The following is an 18,069-nucleotide window of genomic DNA, read 5'->3' as shown; positions in this document are numbered from 1 at the left end:
AGTGTGCATTTCCACTTGTAAATCACGAAGAAGTTAAGATAAATTTCGAAAAGAGCAAAGTATAATTTTAAATAGTTGTCAACTGAAATCTCTATGGCGGTAGTTTTCAAACTGAAGTATGCATCGGAATCACTTGGAGGGCTTGTGAAAACACAGCTTACTGAGCCCACCCCAGTTTGATTTAGGAGGTCTTAGGCGGGGGCCGAGAATTTGCATTTCCCTCAAGCTTCCAGGTGATGCTGTCTGGGGACCACACTTTGAGAAGCACTGCTCTTGGACACATCCACGCCACTAAGGCTTCTCTCTCAGGAAGGAGGAAGTGTGGCATTCCAGAAACACTGAAGAGAGCCAGGAGAACTATGTTCTCAGTGTGGTTCTACGTGACTAAGTGTACACTCTTAGGCTAATCCACACACTTCCACCAGGATTTACTGAGCATCTACTATGTGCAAGGCACAGATGGTATAAAAAATCTTCACCTTCAAGCTTTCACATAAGTAAATGGGGCAGGATCTGTACCCAAACCACACTTACCAGAATGCCCTGAGTACCATAAAAGAGATGCAAATAATATTATGGGCGTCAGAAAAAGATAAGCTCATTTGGTTGGCAATGAGAAAGGTGACATCCTAATAGAGATGGCACTGGGCCCAGGCTTTAAGAGATGGGAAGGACACAGGGTGAAGGTGGGGGGACAGCGGGAACCACAAGACATTCTTGAGCAGAGGAGGGTGTCAGGATCAAAGGTGTTGTATTGGTCAAGGCTGTTCAGTGCTTGTGATTTTAAGTCAACTCAAACTGACTTCGACAGAAAAAGGCGAGGAAACTTACTGCCTCGTGTACCTGAAAAGTCCAGGGATAGCTTTGGTTTAAGGTACAGAATTTAGATGCTCAAAATTGTTCAGAAATTGGTCTCTCATCCATTCCAAAGAGGCCAAGGGACTTGAATACACCAACTGTCCCATCCTGTGTCACATGCAGGTGTGGTGAGGTCAAACCCACTCCAACCTCACGGACCAAGTAGGAATGAGGTGGTTTCCCCAAAGAAAAGCAGGGTGTTATTTCTAGGTTTTTGTCTACTGGGTACTGCACAGGAGAAAACAGCCAAGAACTACTATAGATGTGAATAGCCCAAACATGGGATCCAACAGGTCACTATCAGAGGGGGAGCCAATTTAACAAAAGGTCACTACCCACCTCTCAGGTCCCTTGCCAAAGGACTTGCTACAACCTGGCTTCCATTCTCGGGGTCTGGTCCAGGGCAACTCCCTGGTCCTCTGTCCCCTCTGCCTCGAGCTTCTCTACAGCAGCAGGAATCCTGCAAGGGGGACTGTCCAGGTGGGGGGAGGAGGGGACGATTGCAGTGGTGGCCCCTGTAGACCAGGCCTTCAGAGACAATCTCCGGAGGATCCATTGTCTCCAGATGTCTCATCAGGGCAGGGTCAGCTCAGCTACCATGCATCCTTCTCCCACCAGCCTTGAAGCCCAGTCACTTTCCTAGAAGGTTCTGGATCATTCCTGTCCCTTGTGGATGCTGCTGTGCACTTAGTGGCCAGAGCAGGAGCCCCTGCTGCTCAAGTTCCTCCCGCTGCACCCAATTCTGCTGGGCGCCAGGCCTCCCCCCACGGTGGGCTCCCCGAGGAGCCCGTTCCCGAGTAACGGCAGCGTCACCGGTCCATGAACTGCTTTCTCCAAGGCTCTCTTGACCCACCCGCTCTTTGAAAAGGGGAAGGAATGGGCCCCAGGGCCAGAGGTACTGGAGAAGCCCAGAGGGCTGGCTGGAGGAAGCCCTGGCTCTGGCCACAAAGGCAACACCAGTGCCTTGAGCAGAGCAGGTCTGCACAGGGATGGTTCTGCTCGGTGGATGTGGCTGCCTGGGGACCAGGCCGGGGAGAAAAGAAAGTAAAGCCTGTGGAGGGTAAAAAGGTGGAAGGAAACGGTGGCTGGCAGAGTCGTGGTAAGTCAGAGCTTCCCAGAGTTGGGAAGACAGCAGGCTGTGGTGGGAGCAGAGCACAGTGACGTTCAAACGTCCCAGGTGGGGCAGGCCAGGCCCGTGGCGAGGGCCAGAGTGGCCCTGAGTGCTGCCTCCGAAGCAGAGGGGCAGGAAGGGGAGTTGGCGCAGGGGGGGCTTCAGGAGCTGGGAAGACCACACGGAGACCCAGGAAGCTGACATCTCGGCTGGGCCTAGCCCTCCCACTTTCCTGTAGCTCCCGTTCCAGCCGGAAGCACTGGCTGCCGCGGGTTCACGAAGGATGGATGAAGGGGAGCCCGTAGGCAAGCTTATCTGGCTTGGCCTTAAGCAGAATCAGTCACTGTCCAAAGGCCAACTGTACGGCGGTCCCCAAAGCGAAGGGCCTCGGGGCTGGCCGGTCCCACTTGCTATGCTTTGGGGACAGTACATAATCTGACAAGGGGCGCTGGCTACAGTGTAAAACCTGACCTGAAGGAAAGACCAAGGAAAGTGAAGAAACCAGAAAGCAAGCACCCCTGGAATTTCGAGTCCTGCCGCCCTCCCCACTTTAGGTCCAGAGCGCTCGAGCTCAGCAGGATGGGAAGACCTCACTAGAGAAAAAGAAAAGTGAAATACGCAGCCTGAATTTTTGTCTTATCAGATCAACTGATTGCGTAATCAGCCTGAACTGAGGTATCTTCCCTCTCCGTGCATGTGCACTGCCTCAGGATTGTAATAAAAATAAAAAAGCAATGATAATTGCTTTTAATACATTGGGCACGATACACCAGGTACTGTGTCCTAACATGGGTTATTTTGTTTCCTCCTCCCAACAATCCCTTCCACATGAGAAATTACCGACCACCTTACATCTGAGGGATGTAAGGCTTCCAGAGACTTGCCCAGGGTCACCCAGGTAGGAGTGACAGGACCCTAAGCTCTTGTCTCCCTGCTCCTGACCCCGCTGTGGTACTGTCTGATGATATCAGGGCTCTGTGGTTCACAGAAACGTTTTTTATTTTTTCAAAAAGACAACAGATAACTTTTTGGAAAAATATGCTTCAAATGGTCATTCAAAATTAAGACATAAAAATTCTTCAAGATCACTGATTTGCAAAAAGGTAAAAGTTGCAGCTGTGGTAAAAAGGCCTTTTAAATTGGACAAGAAAGGCTGTTTGTTTATGAGAAATCACACGAAATCTGGGACAGAATTAAAGCTGCTACACCTTTTGCCACGAACCAAAATCATACAAAATAATCTGTCAGACCCAAAGGCCTGGCAGAGATGTGCAAAGGGCAACCCCCAAAGCAAACGTGCGTTCCCAGCGCTCCCAGCCCTGAGGCCGAGGTGCGGGGTGGAATACAACTGCCTGGCCCTCTGGAACTTCCTCAGGAACACCGGAGGGAGGGGACACATGGGCTGGGAGAAACCCCATCCCCGTGACTCAAGATCAAGTCTCTGGCTTTCCAGCCCTGGGCCAGGAATGGCCAAGCTGGGAGGGCCTTGGCCCCTTCACTTCCAGAGCCCTTCCTCGTGTTCCGCCCCCTCCTCCCTCCCATCTCCTCTGGTCGGTGCTCCCTTGCTTCCCTGGAGTCTGCGGCATATGGCTCTGCTCGTTCCCTGCAGGGCAGACATGCCACAAGGTGAGAAGCCTCCCCACCGCCCATTCCTAAATTGCAAGAAGATGCTCTCTGTGCCGCGGGTTCTGTCTATGGAACAGGATCAAAGGAAAGTCTTCTTACTCCCGTGGTCTGGTTTATGTTTTTAGGTTGACATTCATAATCCTGTTTTTAGAATCTGATCTAAATTCTTGGCTTTTATTATTAATTTTATCTTTTTTTTCTAGCTTAGGAAGTTTAAAGTGCTCTTTGCCTTAAAAAGAAAGGATTACTTGGACTGCTTCACAATGGCACACCTTCTAATTCTGGGATTTAATAATCTATTCACCTGGAGGGCTTTGGCTCCAGGACAAGGCTTCTATGGCTCTGGGCCTTATTTGTTGTTGTAAGACAGGAGAGAAGGGAAATTTCTTATCCAGTTCCCTAGTCCCAGTTCCAAGAGCACAGGTTAATCTAATTTTTTAAATCTGATTTCTGAAATCAATTATTTTTCCAAACTTACCAGCCATAAACCTGAGCCATATAGATAATGATTTTGAATCTTGGACACTGGCAGCTTCACCTAAGTTTGAGGCACAGAATATAAATATCATAAATATAAAGATGGCCCACATCCTCACCTCGTCCTCTGCTATAGTGAAGATTCAGCTTCTGTTGATGATTTCCCTGACCTAACACACATCAGGCAACAGTCCCTGAAATCCTTTTGTGATGTACTCAGAGCAGGGCTTACCCAGAGGTGCAACTAAATGAGATATGGGACCACGGGCTGTGAATGTAACTTCTACGAGGCCGTAATGATTTCCTACTCCTATTCCCATACAACAGGTGTGAGGATCCGTAATTCTCTCTCCCTCTCTGCACAGACACAGACACACACACACACCACACCCCCCCACTCCATACACCCAGGGTCATAATAGGAGATGGGTATTTCCCCTCAAGTCTACGAAAACTCTGACCCTTCCAGACCCCACGCCCCTGGCCCACCTGTGCCCTGGGGTTGCCTTGGAAAAGGCATTAGGTTGATGTTGCCTATGCCTGTCCTCTGAGACCTCAGGACCTCAATGCCAAGAATCCTGCAGGAGTGAGGGTCTTGATTTTGTGGCTTCCTCACTGCCCCTGAGGCCTGTCTGTAAATGACTGCCAGAAACCAATCCCTATGTAAGAACAGGAACACCCCCATCCCACTTTGGGACTGATAACTCCTTGGTTCACTTCCACTGAATTCAGTACACTGAGGCTAGGGTCTGAGCATGCCATAGGGACACGAAGTAGAGACACAGTCTCACTATGCTGTCACACATGGACGGGGTATCCATGGCTGGGGCCCCGTCACCAACTACACACCACAGCAGATTACTCGCATGGCAGATTAGCTATAGCCCTTGGCCTGCCTGCTCGTGGTCATTCCTGCTTGTTGTTGTCTCCAAACGCGGAGAAGGAAGAGAGGCAATCGATCAACTTGACACGCCACCTCCCCACACCAGCACATCTGGCAGAGCCCAAGCGAATGCAGAAAGAGCTCCGACTCTTTCTGGGTTATGCCTCTTTTCTCTATTAACTGTAGCATTTGCTGATAAAGTGTATAGTCTAAGAATACTTTTTATAGCACATCTGGCAGTTTGAATGATATGATTTACAAACGCTATAAATCGATGTGCTAGCTTTTCCTGTGTTATCAAAGTTTTCAGATAAACCAATATGTGGTATAACTCTCCTAAATTAATTCAGATATCAGTATCTGTTCCACTTAGACAGTGAATTATCTAGCTACATTTTCCCCAAAGTCTGGGTCAATTAGACTTGACCAGATATGCCAGGGCTCTGGTACTAAGAATGACAGAGTTTAGGGCTTCCCTGGTGGCGCAGTGGTTGAGAGTCCGCCTGCCGATGCAGGAGACGTGGGTTCGCGCTCCGGTCCGGGAGGATCCCACATGCCGCGGAGCGGCTGGGCCCGTAAGCCATGGCCGCTGAGCCCGCGCGTCCAGAGCCTGTGCTCTGCAACGGGAGAGGCCACAACAGTGAGAGGCCCGCGCACCGCAAAAAAAAAAAAAAAAAAAGAATGACAGTTTATTAAAAACAACAAACAAACAAAAAAACATTAATAGCATTTCAAGCCTGGTCTGATAATTTTAGGTGTTTTGAAAAAGAATCCTTCTTTTAAGTGGCTATAAAAGATATTAGCACAACATCAAAAATTACAAAATCTATTACTGACTGGATTGCATTTGTACCTTATATGGGGATCTTCCTGAATGAGGCAACTGAGGAGACTTAGGGAAAGTATTTACAATCAAGGCAATAATCTCATCATATTAGCTAATATCCCTTCAGTAAGGCTAAGAGGAAACAGCCGAGAGAATTATAGAAATTTACCTTTTTTTTAAAAAAAGAAAAAGGCATAGGGCATAACTTTAATTAACATTTATTTAAATATGAGTGATGCAATTTAGGAGGGAGTGTAAAAACAGAAGGTTTAAAGGCCAACAGTTGAACATTACATTGGTTTGCTACACAAATAAAGAAAGATGTGTAGCAAGATGAATCAGCTGTAACAGTGACTTGGTTTAACTAACCTAAAGGCAGCTGGTCTCTCGAGTATGCGGTCTCTCCAAATGATGTTAAATGCTGTGATTCAATGATTAAATATGAAGTATGTTTAAGTGGAGGATGTAATCAGAAGAGCGACACTCTGATGACAGGCAGAGGGGTGGGTGCTCAGTGTAGAGGACCCAGCCCACTGGGGGATCTGCACACCCTGCCCCTGGCACTTAGCAGGTTGCCCTCATCACAGCACAAGTCTTGCTGCCAAGGGGTTATACATAGGGTAGGAAGAAGGCACCACTGCAATATTTATCACTTCTTGCCTTGTACCAGAACCAATTACAAAAACATTTTGGAACGCCCTCTTTAAAATATGATATGGATCAAATTTACTGAAAGTGAATGCACAGAGATGATGCAGCATAAAGGAATTCTCCCAGGATCGAAGCCTGGGTGATACTTCCTAACTTATTACAAAGAGAAGAATCTGCCACCAGTGGTAGTTACTTATTTTTGCTGAGGGTTCTCTGCTTTTCTGCGTGCTCCACAATCTTCTCTTCCACATAAAGACCCTTCCGCTTTCGTACCGCATTCATGTACTTCCGGGCCTGGTTCTCAGAATCAGCCTTTTCCCCAAAGTGCAAATACTCCTCCTCAGTGGTTGGTACCCAGAAGGGGTCGCTGGGAATGATCTTGTAAAAGAAGGTGACAGAATGTGCTAGATTAGACAAGTGTACTTTCATCTCAAATGCCAACTCATACAGTCTTAGCTTAAGAATAAAAGTGAAGCAATGAAGAGTTAAGCTTGCTAGAAACGGTAATAAACAAATACGAAGGATCACAGGCGGTATGGACAAATGGAAGTAGATTCAACAAAACTTGTGACATACATATTATTCTTTACTCCTAGAGCCTTTACATAACACTAAGTAAGAAAACTATTAACTTTGAATAATATAATAGAAAAAACTCTCCCTTTCACTAGGATATACCTGGGTATCAGTGTCACTTCACTAATTTTGCCTTTGTCCTCAGCAAAGACCAACACATGTAAGTCCATTCTTGATTATTCTGAGCTTTTTGCTCCAAAATTCAGTGCAGTATTAGGAGCTCGGTATTGCCTACAGATGAAGACCACATTCCACAAGATCAGCTTTATCAGTAATAACAGTGAGATTCTGACTTTTATATGCCTTGTTCTTTTCGTTGTTTTTTCTTACTTCTCAATTGGGAGGAAGGAGGTGCTATTTCTCAAGTGGTCTCAAATCCCAACATTCTCAATTTAAAATGCAGAAATGAAAGAAAAATTTATTTTATAATAGTCACTCTTCAACACAAGAAAAGGAAATTTCTGTGGACCAGGAAGGGAGAGGTTCTTGGAGGGAGAGAAGAGAGCCACAGTAATATGTGAGGGCAAAAGCCCCAACCACTTCCCATAGGGAGCCAAGATAGCTGTGCACCAGGAGGGCCAGGCTTTTACTGCCCACTTAGGATGGGCCCAAAGCCACATAAACCAGGTGTGTGGGGACCAGAACCATCCACTCTTCTCTGGAGCTGGAATAACCATGTCTGCCCAGGGCTGTGGCTGAAAATGAGTTGTAGGTCATGAGATAAAAGCCGTCACCTTCTGAAGATCAGACTCGGCCTGTGCTGAGTCTGTTGTCCTGCACCATCCACACTGGTGAAGGCACCAAGCTGAGCCACTGCAAATGCTACAGTTAGAGCTACGGCACTCAGGAGGACAGAGGAGGAGAGGATTCCTGCTGAAAATGACCCTACCAGTAAGATATACAGAAGACAAAAGGAAATCCAGCACCATGAAAGACAGGTGCCAGACTCAACAAAAGGGAGAATGAATAATCAAATAGAGATAATAAGGTAATCTGAAGAGAAAATTCTAGAGAGTTCATTTAAAAATCCTCCAAGAAATAAAGGAGATGGGGGTGGGGAATAGCATCCACAATACATTAGGCATTTGTGAAAAAGAAAGAACTAGAAATCCCAGAAATTAAAATTTTAGACATTAAAATTAAAAAAAAACAAAGAAACTCAGTGGGTAGGTTAAACAGAAAACTGCTGAAGCGAGAATAAGTAAATTAAAAAGACATTTGATATTCAGAATATATAAAGAACTCTTAGAACTCAACAACAAAAAACCCCAAACAACCCGATAAAAAATGGGCAAAGGACTTGAATAGACACGTCTCCAAAAAGGATATACAAATGGCCAACAAGCAACTGAAAAGATGCTCAACATTATCAGTCATGAAGGAAATTCAAATCAAAACCACAGTGAGGTACCACTTCACACCCACTGGGATGACTATTTAAAAAAAAAAAAATGGAAAAAAAGCATTGGTGAGGATGTGGAGAGACTGGAAGCCTCATGCACTGCTGATAAGAATGTAAGACGCTACAGCCACTGCGGAAAAGTCTGGCGGTTTCTCAAAAAGTTAAACGCAGAATTATCATACGACTCCGCAATTCTACTCATAGGTATATACCCCAAAGGACTGAAAATAGGAACTCAAACAAGTATCAATACATATACACGCAAGAACACAGCAGCACTATTCACAACAGCCAAAAGGTGGAAAAGCCTAAAGGTCCATCAATGGACGAACAAACTACGGTATACAGTACATACAACGGGCTGTTACACAGCCATACGAAGAACACTGATACATGCTAAATGTGGATGTACCTCCAAAGCAGTATGCTAAGTGGAAGGAGCCAGACACAAAAGGTTATACATTATATGATTCCGTTTGTATAAAATGTCCAGAAGAGATGAACCGCAGACATAGAATGCAGACTGACGGTTACCCGGGGCTGGGAGGGGAGTCTGTGTGTAAGCCCAGACCCAGGAAGGCTTTGGCACATCTCTAAATCCAAGGCAGGCGCGGAGGCTGGAGCGAATGTAACGCAGGGGTTGACGGTGCTGGTGCTGAAGTCAGATCTGCATGACTGGGGCAAGTTACTTAAAGGCATCTTGTGCGTTAGTTCTCTCGTTTGTAAAGGTGTAATGTTAAAAGTCCTAATCTCCTATGATTGTACGAGGGCTAAATGAGATCATCAATTTATGTCAAGTCATGCCAGGGATGCAGTAACGGCACATCACCACTCTCTGACACTGCTGAATTCAAGACTAGGGCTACAAGCGCAAGCACAGTTGAATGGAAGTGGAAGGGGCGAGTCTGGAAAGTGGGTGTGTCTCTGCGTGCTCTTATGAACCACCAGCCTATTGTGGCTGGAAAAACAGACCCACTCAGAGAACTGCTACTGCGTTCTGTCCCCGGGAGATGAATCCCTTTGCTTCCACAGTCACCTCTGGAGACCTGTCTGCCACTCTCCTCCACCACCCCCAGCCACAACCACATGTCACAACCTCCTAAGTGTGTCAAAGCACAGACCGGTGCCCTCAGGCTGAAGGAGGATGACATGCTAGGTATGAGGACACAAGTGTCATCAGGGTATACGTCTACAGAGGATAAGCAAAATCTCCAAGGTGCCATTAGCCAAGTATTAGCAGGTTGCTGGGGCCCTGCCACCCCCAAGTCTAATGTGACACGGTACCAGAGTAGTGGGGTGATGCTGCGGACCTGCAAGTTCCCACACACCGGTGAGTGGATTCAAGGGTGCTGAGAGGCTGGTGGAAGCCTGGGGGCAGGACAAAGGCAGCTGCGGGTGGGGATTTTGTGGCTAGAGACAAGTGGTTGGTAGGAGAGATTCCTGAAACTGGTTGGTGCCACCACACTGGCCCCAGCAGCCAGATGGGGCTGGACCAGTCAAGCCATTTCCCGGCCAAAGCCACTGAGGATCTAGGGTACTGGGGTGAAGCTGAGGCTCCCCTCCCCCTTTCCACAGAAGGCCCCCTCTTGCTTAGAGAGGGGCAGAAGAAAGTCAGGAAATGGAACATTTACGTGGGCAGTCATCCACAAAGACTATACTTGTAAGAGACTAGTTTTAAGCCAGTTATCAGTGCCCTCCTCTAACTAGTTGGATGATAAACCCATCATAGAATATAAAGAAGCCACATGTTCTTAGCAGGTCTCAGTGGTAGCAGTGAACACATCTTTAATCCAGTTAAAAAAAAGTGACACATTTTATAAAGAGAAATAAGTGAGGTGTTAGTTGGGAGATATCAGACTCAGACTGGCCAACTGAAGGCCAGAGTGTCCTCTTTTCAAAAATGTAACTTCAGAGCTTCAGAAGGGTCCAGTTTCGCCTGGGCCCTCAGTGTATATTTCTGAGGTTTGCTCAGTTTGTTTCCCGAGCCGCCAGGGCCGCTTTCTGTGCCCATCTCCAGCTGCCCGGGGGACTCGACCCGATGCGGGTCAACTGCCCACATCTCTTCTGTCCAGCACGGGCAGCTGCTGTTTTCACCTTCACTCCTCCTGTATCTGTGTGGACATCTGGAAGCTTCTTGCCTCGACATGCCACACAAAGTCTCAGAAAAGGGGCAATGGGGTACACTATACCAGAAAGTGACTGGCCTGGTCCAGTCCCACCTGACCGTGTTAGGGTCATTTTGAATTTTCCCAGTGGGGTGATGACAAGGCCACCCCAAAGGCTATCCAGCTGATGCTCCACAGAAAGGCATCCTTGAGGCGACAGAGCAGAGCTTGCTATCAGTTTGGAAGAAAAGATGCTTTCTTCTAACTGGCTCACCCAGAATTCACGTGCCTACAGTGAGAATGTTTTTTTTTTTGGCAACTCCACACCCTAAAGAGGATGCCATTTTCTAACTCACAGGAAGAAAGGCACCCAAGTGCTAGCTGTTGCCCTGAGCATTACTACAAAAAAAAAAAAAAAAAAAAAAAAGCCTAGAAGAGAAAAGCTTTGGGAGCTCTCTTTCAATACTTTGCCCAATTTTCCCTATGGTTATGGCTGGCAGGTGGCAAACACCATGTCCAAAATACACTTCTTCAGTGCGATTGTGATCACTTCTCCCTTACCCTAACGTGAACTTTAGCCCACCCCTCAGCAGCGAGTCTTGAGGTTATGCTGACATACATGTAGATCAGCACTGGCTGGTAATATTTTTCCTTCTGTGTCTGTTATTAGCTCCTTTTCTTCCTTTTTCATAGAAGGGTAAAACATAGAAAGAGAAATTATGAGATTGCTGACTTCAAAGGTTTCCTCATGGAAAATGCCTGTAATTTTATTTTCTCTATTTTTTGAAGCACTTTCTCTCAAAAGCTCTTGATTGTAAATTACATGGTGTGGTAGAATACAAATGAAAAAAAAGTGCCTTGGAGTGAGAAGCCAGATCTCAACAACTGTGTTATTTCTAAACCTAACTATGGGGGAAAACTGAGACAGCCAGAAAAGATCAGATCAATGACACTTAATTATAATGTAGTTTTCTAGACTTTCAAAAGATTTGAAGCTTTTGGGAACAGGACCATGACAGGTGGCAAGGGGATGACAGAAGGATGGTACAAAACTGGAGCAAACTTTCCTTGACTACATTTTTCTCTCAAGTTATTTATTAAAGGGCGGATTTGTAATGATTAGCTGTAACTAAGTCAAAAACGAATATATTTTTAAAACTACTACTAAGTATGTCAGATTAACTTTCAGCCTCCCCGCCCTTTTTTTTTTTAATTTTGAGAAAGAAAGGAGACTGAAAAACCACCATGGTTTTCACATTGACAAAAACTGCCTGCTTTGTAAAACTTTGCTGTTTTATATTAGCTGTTCCTAAATACTTATTATCCTCTTTTTCTTTGGTATTAGTATTTCAGGTGGGCATACAGATGACCTAGGTTCTGGGGGGAGGGGTCGGTAGGCACACATTTTCTATAAAGCTCAAGACAGTAAATATTTTAGACTGTGGGCCACATGGTCTCTGTTGTAACTACTCAAGTCGGCTTGAAAGCAGCCATATAAAATACGTAAATGAATGGGTATGGCTATATCTGAGTATATTTTATTTACCAAAACAGGTAATGGGTCATAGTTTGCTGACTCCTGAATGAGTTAAGACTATATTGCCCAGCCTCCTTGTCAGATGGAGCCTTGTTAGATGTGGCGGGATGATGTGTTCTGGGCAATGGACTTGGGCAGCATCCTCTTAACGGGACTATGCCCTCTTAACGGAGTATGTCCTCTTCCCATTGCCTATTCTTAATGGCCGGTATGCAGAGGTGACAGTAGGAGGTGAAACAGCCACTCTGGACCATCCAAGTGTTGAGAAAGGCAGCAAAGGAGCAGAAGCCTGGGCTCCTTCCACAGTGAGCTGCACACCAGCCCTGGACTGCCTCCTGAGACTCAAAAGAGAATCTTTTGCTTAATTTGAGCCACTCCACTTTGAGATCCTTTTGATAGAGCAGCCTTATCTGTTTCCAGAATATAGCTGACAATTGGCAAATGGTGAGAAGTTTAGTTTATAGATCTTTAAAAAAATGTGCTTTATAAAGTCACTTTCAAGGAAAAGGGTGACTACAAAATGATGAGGGGACTTCCCTGGTGGCGCAGTGGTTAAGAATCTGCCTGCTAATGCCGGGGACATGGCGAGCCCCGACCCGGGAAGATCCCACATGCCGCGGAGCAACTAAGCCTGGGCACCACAACTACTGAGCCTGTGCTCTAGAGCCTGCGAGCCACAACTACTGAAGCCCGTGCTCCAACAACAAGAGAAGCCACCGCAATGAGAAGCCCGCGCACCGCAACAAAGAGCAGCCCCCGCTCGCCATGAGAAAAAGCCCGCGAGCAGCAACAAAGACCCAATGCAGCCCCGAAGACGCCACGCAGACAAAAATTTATATTAAAAAATAAATTCATATAAAAAAATAAAATGAGGTATTTTAAACAAACAATAGAATAAATGAATTCAAATATATAATTCTTCCAATAATGATGCCATTATAAGAGCTCTGAATATGTTTTAGATCTGTATTTACAGAGAACCCCGGGGATCACTTAACCTACACGCTCTTTGTTCTGACCAAACATACTATAACCCAGTTTTCTGCACCAGTGCTGATCAAGGACATTTTCTTTTCTTTTTTGAATTTTATTTATTTATTTTTTATACAGCAGGTTCTTATTAGTTATCCATCTTATACATATTAGTGTATACATATCAATTGCAATCTCCCAATTGATCCCACCACCACCACCCACCCCCTGCCACGTTCCCCCCTTGGTGTCCATACATTTGTTCTCTACATCTGTCTCTCTATTTCTGCCTTGTAAACCGGTTCATCTGTACCATTTTTCTAGGTTCCACATATATCGTTAATATACTATATTGGTTTTTCTCTTTCTGACTTACTTCACTCTGTATGACGGTCTCTAGATCCATCCACGTCTCTACAAATGACCCAATTTCGTTCCTTTTTATGGATGAGTAATATTCCACCGTATATATGTACCACATCTTCTTTATCCATTCGTCTGTCGATGGGCATTTAGGTTGTTTTCATGACCTGGCTATTGTAAACAGTGCTGCAATGAACACTGGGGTGCATGTGTGGTTTTGAATTATGTTTTTTTCTAGGTATATGTCCAGTAGTGGGATTTCTGGGTCATATGATAATTCTATTTTTAGTTTTTTAAGGAACGTCCATACTGTTCTTCCTAGTGGCTGTATCAATTTACATTCCCACCAACAGTGCAAGAGGTTCCCTTTTCTTCACACCCTCTCCAGAATTTGTTGTTTGTAGATTTTCTGATGATGCCCATTCTAACCGGTGTGAGGTGATACCTCGTTGTAGTTTTGATTTGCATTTCTCTAATGATTAGTGATGTCGAGCAGCTTTTCATGTGCTTCTTGGCCATCTGTATGTCTTCCTTGAAGAAACGTCTATTTAGGTCTTCTGCCCATTTTTGGACTGGTTGTTTTAATATTGAGCTTCATGACCTGTTTATAAATTTTGGAGATTAATCCTTTGTCTGTTGATTCGTTTGCAAATATTTTCTCCCATTCTGAGGGCTGTCTTTTCGTCTTGTTTGTAGTTTGCCGTGCAAAAGCTTTTACGTTTCATTAGGTCCCATTTATTTGTTTATTTTTGTTTTTATTTCCATTACTCTAGGAGGTGGATGAAAAAAGATCTTGCTGTGATTTCTGTGAGAGTGTTCTTCCTATGTTTTCCTCTAAGAGTTTTATAGTGTCCGGTCTTATATTTAGGTCTTTAATCCATTTTGAGTTTATTTTTGCATATGGTGTTAGGGAGTGTTCTAATTTCATTCTTTCACACGTAGCTGTCCAGTTTTCCCAGCACCACTTATTGAAGAGACAGCCTTTTCTCCATTGTATATCCTTGCCTCCTTTGTCATAGATTAGCTGACCATAGGTGTATGGGTTTATCTCTGGGCTTTCTATCCTGTTCCACTGATCTATACTTGTTTTTGTGCCAGTACCATATTATCTTGATTATTGTAGCTTTGTAGTATTGTCTGAAGTCAGGGAGTCTCATTTCTCCAGCTCTGTTTTCTTCCCTCAAGATTGCTTTGGCTATTCAGGGTCTTTTGTGTTTCCGTACAAATTTTAAGATGTTTTGTTCTAGTTCTGTAAAAAATGCCACTGGTAATTTGATAGGCTTTGCATTGAACCTGCAGAATGCTTTGGTAGTAGAGTCATTTTCACAATATTGATTCTTCCAGTCCAAAAACATGGTGTATCTCTCCATCTGTTGGTATCATCTTTAATTTCTTTCATCAGTGTCTTATAGTTGTCTGCATACAGGTCTTTTATCTCCCTAGGTAGCTTTATTCCTAGGTATTCTTTTTGTTGCAATGGTAAATGGGAGTGTTTCCTTAATTTCTCTTTCAGATGTTTCATCATTAGTATATAGGAATGCAAGAGATTTCTGTGCATTAATTTTGTATCCTGCAACTTTACCACATTCACTGATTAGCTCTAGTAATTTTCTGGTGGCATCTTTAGGATTCTCTATGTATAGTATCATGTCATCTGCAAACAGTGACAGTTTTACTTCTTCTTTTCCAATCTGTATTCCTTTTATTTCTTTTTCTTCTCTGATTGCTGTGGCTAGGACTTCCAAAACTATGTTGAATAACAGTGGCAAGAGTGGACATCCTTGTCTTGTTGCTGATCTTAGAGGAAATGCTTTCAGTTTTTCACCATTGAGAATGATGTTTGCTGTGGGTTTGTCATATATGGCCTTTATTATGTTGAGGTAGGTTCCCTCTATGCCCACTTTCTGGAGAGTTTTTATCATAAATGGGTGTTGAATTTTGTCAAAAGCTTTTTCTGCATCTACTGAGATGATCGTATGGTTTTTACTCTTCAGTTTGTTAATATGGTGTATCACATTGATTGATTTGCCTATATTGAAGAATCCTTGCATCCCTGGGATAAATCCCACTTGATCATGGTGTATGATCCTTTTAATGTGTTGTTGATTTCTGTTTGCTAGTATTTTGTTGAGGATTTTTGCATCTATATTCATCAGTGATACTGGTCTGTAATTTTCTTTTTTTGTAGTACGTCTGTCTGATTCTGGCATCAGGGTGATGGTGGCTTCATAGAATGAGTTTGGGAGTGTTCCTTCCTCTGCAATTTTTTGGAAGAGTTTGAGAAGGATGGGTGTTAGCTCTTCTCTAAATGTTTGATAGAATTCACCTGTGAAGCCATCTGGTCTTGGACTTTTGTTTGTTGGAAGATTTTTAATCACAGGTTCAATTTCATTACTTGTGATTGGTCTGTCCATATTTTCTATTTCATCCTGGTTCAGTCTTGGAAGGTTATACCTTTCTAAGAATTTGTCCATTTCTTCTAGGCTGTCCACTTTATTGGCATAGTTGCTTGTAGTACTCTTAGGATGCTTTGTATTTCTGTGGTATCCGTTGTAACTTCTCCTTTTTAATTTCTACTTTTATTGATTTGAGTCCTCTCCCTCTTTTTCTTGATGAGTCTGGCTAATGGTTTATCAATTTTGTTTATCTTCTCAAAGAACCAGCTTTTAGTTTTATTGATCTTTGCTATTGTTTTCTTTGTTTCTATTTCATTTATTTCTGCTCTGATCTTTATGATTTCTTTCCTTCTACTAACCTTGGGTTTTGTTTGTCCTTCTTTCTCTAGCTCCTCTAGGTGTAAGGTTAGATTTTTTATTTGAGATTTTTCTTGTTTCTTGAGGTAGGACTGTATTGCTATAAACTTCCCTCTTAGAATTGCTTTTGCTGCATCCCATAGGTTTTGGATAGTCGTGTCTTCATTGTCACCTGTCTCTAGGTATTTTCTGATTTCCTCTTTGAGTTCTTCAGTGATCTCTTGGTTATTTAGTAACGTACTGTTTAGCCTCCATGTGTTTGTTTTTTACGTTTTTTTCCCCTGTAATTGATTTCTAATCTCATAGCGTTGTGGTCAGAAAAGGTGCTTGATATGATTTCAATTTTCTTAAATTTACTGAGGCTTGCTTTGTGACCCAGGCTGTGATCTACCCTGGAGAATGTTCCGTGTGCACTTGAGAAGAATGTGTAATCTGCTGTTTTTGGATGGAATGTCTTATAAATATCAATTAAATCTGTCTGGTCTATTGTGTCATTTAAAGCTTGTGTTTCCTTATGAAGTTTCTGTCTGGTTGATCTGTCCATTGGTGTAAGTGAGGTGTTAAAGTCCCCCACTATTATTATGTTACTGTTGATTTCCTCTTTTATAGCTGTTAGCAGCTGCTTTATGTATTGAGGTGCTCCTATGTTGGGTGCATATATATTTATAATTGTTATATCTTCTTCTTGGATTGATCCCTTGATCGTTATGTAGTGTCCTTCCTCGTCCCTTGTAACATTCTTTATTTTAAAGTCTATTTTATCTGATATGAGTATTGCTACTCCAGCTTTCTTTTGATTTCCTTTTGCATGGAATATCTTTCCCCATACCTTCACTTTCGGTCTGTATGTGTCCCTAGGTCTGAAGTGGGTCTCTTGTAGACAGCATATATATGGGTCTTATTTTTGTGTACATTCAGCGAGCCTGTGTCTTTTGGTTGGAGCATTTAATTCATTCACATTTAAGGTAATCATCAATATGTATGTTCCTATTACCATTTTCTTAATTGTTATCGGCTTGTTTTTGTAGGTCCTTTTCTTCTCTTGTGTTTCCCACTTAGAGAAGTTCCTTTAGCCTTTGTTGTAGAGCTGGTTTGGTGGTGCTGAATTCTCTTAGCTTTTGCTTGTCTGTAAAGCTTCTGATTTCTCCATCAAATCTGAATGAGATCCTTGATGAGTAGAGTAATCTTGGTTGTAGCTTCTTCCCTTTCACCACTTTAAATATATCATGCCACTCCCTTCTGGCTTGTAGAGTTTCTGCTGAGAAATCACCTGTTAACCTTATGGGAGTTCCCTTGTATGTTATTTGTCGTTTTTCCCTTGTTGCTTTCAATAATTTTTCCTTGTCTTTAATTTTTGTCAATTTGATTACTATGTGTCTCGGTGTGTTTCCCCTTGAGTTTATCCTGCCTGGGACTCTTTGCGCTTCCTGGACTTGGGTGGCTATTTGCCTTCCCATGTTAGGGAAGTTTTCAACTATAATCTCTTTAAATATTTTCTCACGTCCTTTCTCTCTCTCTTCTCCTTCTGGGACCCCTATAATGTGAATGTTGTTGCATTTAATGTTGTCCCAGAGGTCTCTTAGGGTGTCTTCATTTCTCTTCATTCTTTTTTCTTTATTCTGTTCCGTGGCAGTGAATTCCACCATTCTGTCTTCCAGGTCACTTATGGTTCTTCTGCCCCAGTTATTCTGCTATTGATTCCTTCTACTGTATTTTTCATTTCAGTTATTGTATTGTCCATCTCTGTTTGTTTGTTCTTTAATTCTTCTAGGTCTTTGTTAAACATTTCTTGCATCTTCTCGATCTCTGCCTCTATTCTTTTTCCGAGGTCCTGGATCATCTTCACTATCATTATTCTGAATTCTTTTTCTGGAAGGTTGCCTATCTCCACTTCATTTAGTTGTTTTTCTGGGGGTTTTATCTTGTTCC

At 43.5% G+C, this 18,069-nt stretch overlaps 1 protein-coding gene across 5 annotated transcripts in view; it reads right to left on the bottom strand.

The window, feature by feature from the left end:
- Nucleotides 1-5,628: 5,628 nt before the first annotated feature.
- The window catches only part of EFL1 (elongation factor like GTPase 1), a 136,668-nt gene continuing 124,227 nt past the window's right edge, over nucleotides 5,629-18,069 (bottom strand). For 4 of the 5 annotated variants that reach the window (XM_073801454.1, XM_019945798.3, XM_073801455.1 and 1 more), the window contains one exon: nucleotides 5,629-6,810. In XM_073801454.1, the coding sequence (XP_073657555.1) occupies nucleotides 6,622-6,810 (189 nt within the window). In that variant the 3' untranslated portion in view covers nucleotides 5,629-6,621. The remainder of the gene's footprint in view (nucleotides 6,811-18,069) is intronic. The other variant, XR_012330306.1, reaches the window with a different exon arrangement.

The sequence above is a fragment of the Tursiops truncatus genome, chromosome 2 (genome assembly GCF_011762595.2).
Source record: "Tursiops truncatus isolate mTurTru1 chromosome 2, mTurTru1.mat.Y, whole genome shotgun sequence".
Lineage (NCBI taxonomy): Eukaryota > Metazoa > Chordata > Mammalia > Artiodactyla > Delphinidae > Tursiops > Tursiops truncatus.
This window is presented reverse-complemented; position numbering and strand designations above follow the sequence as displayed.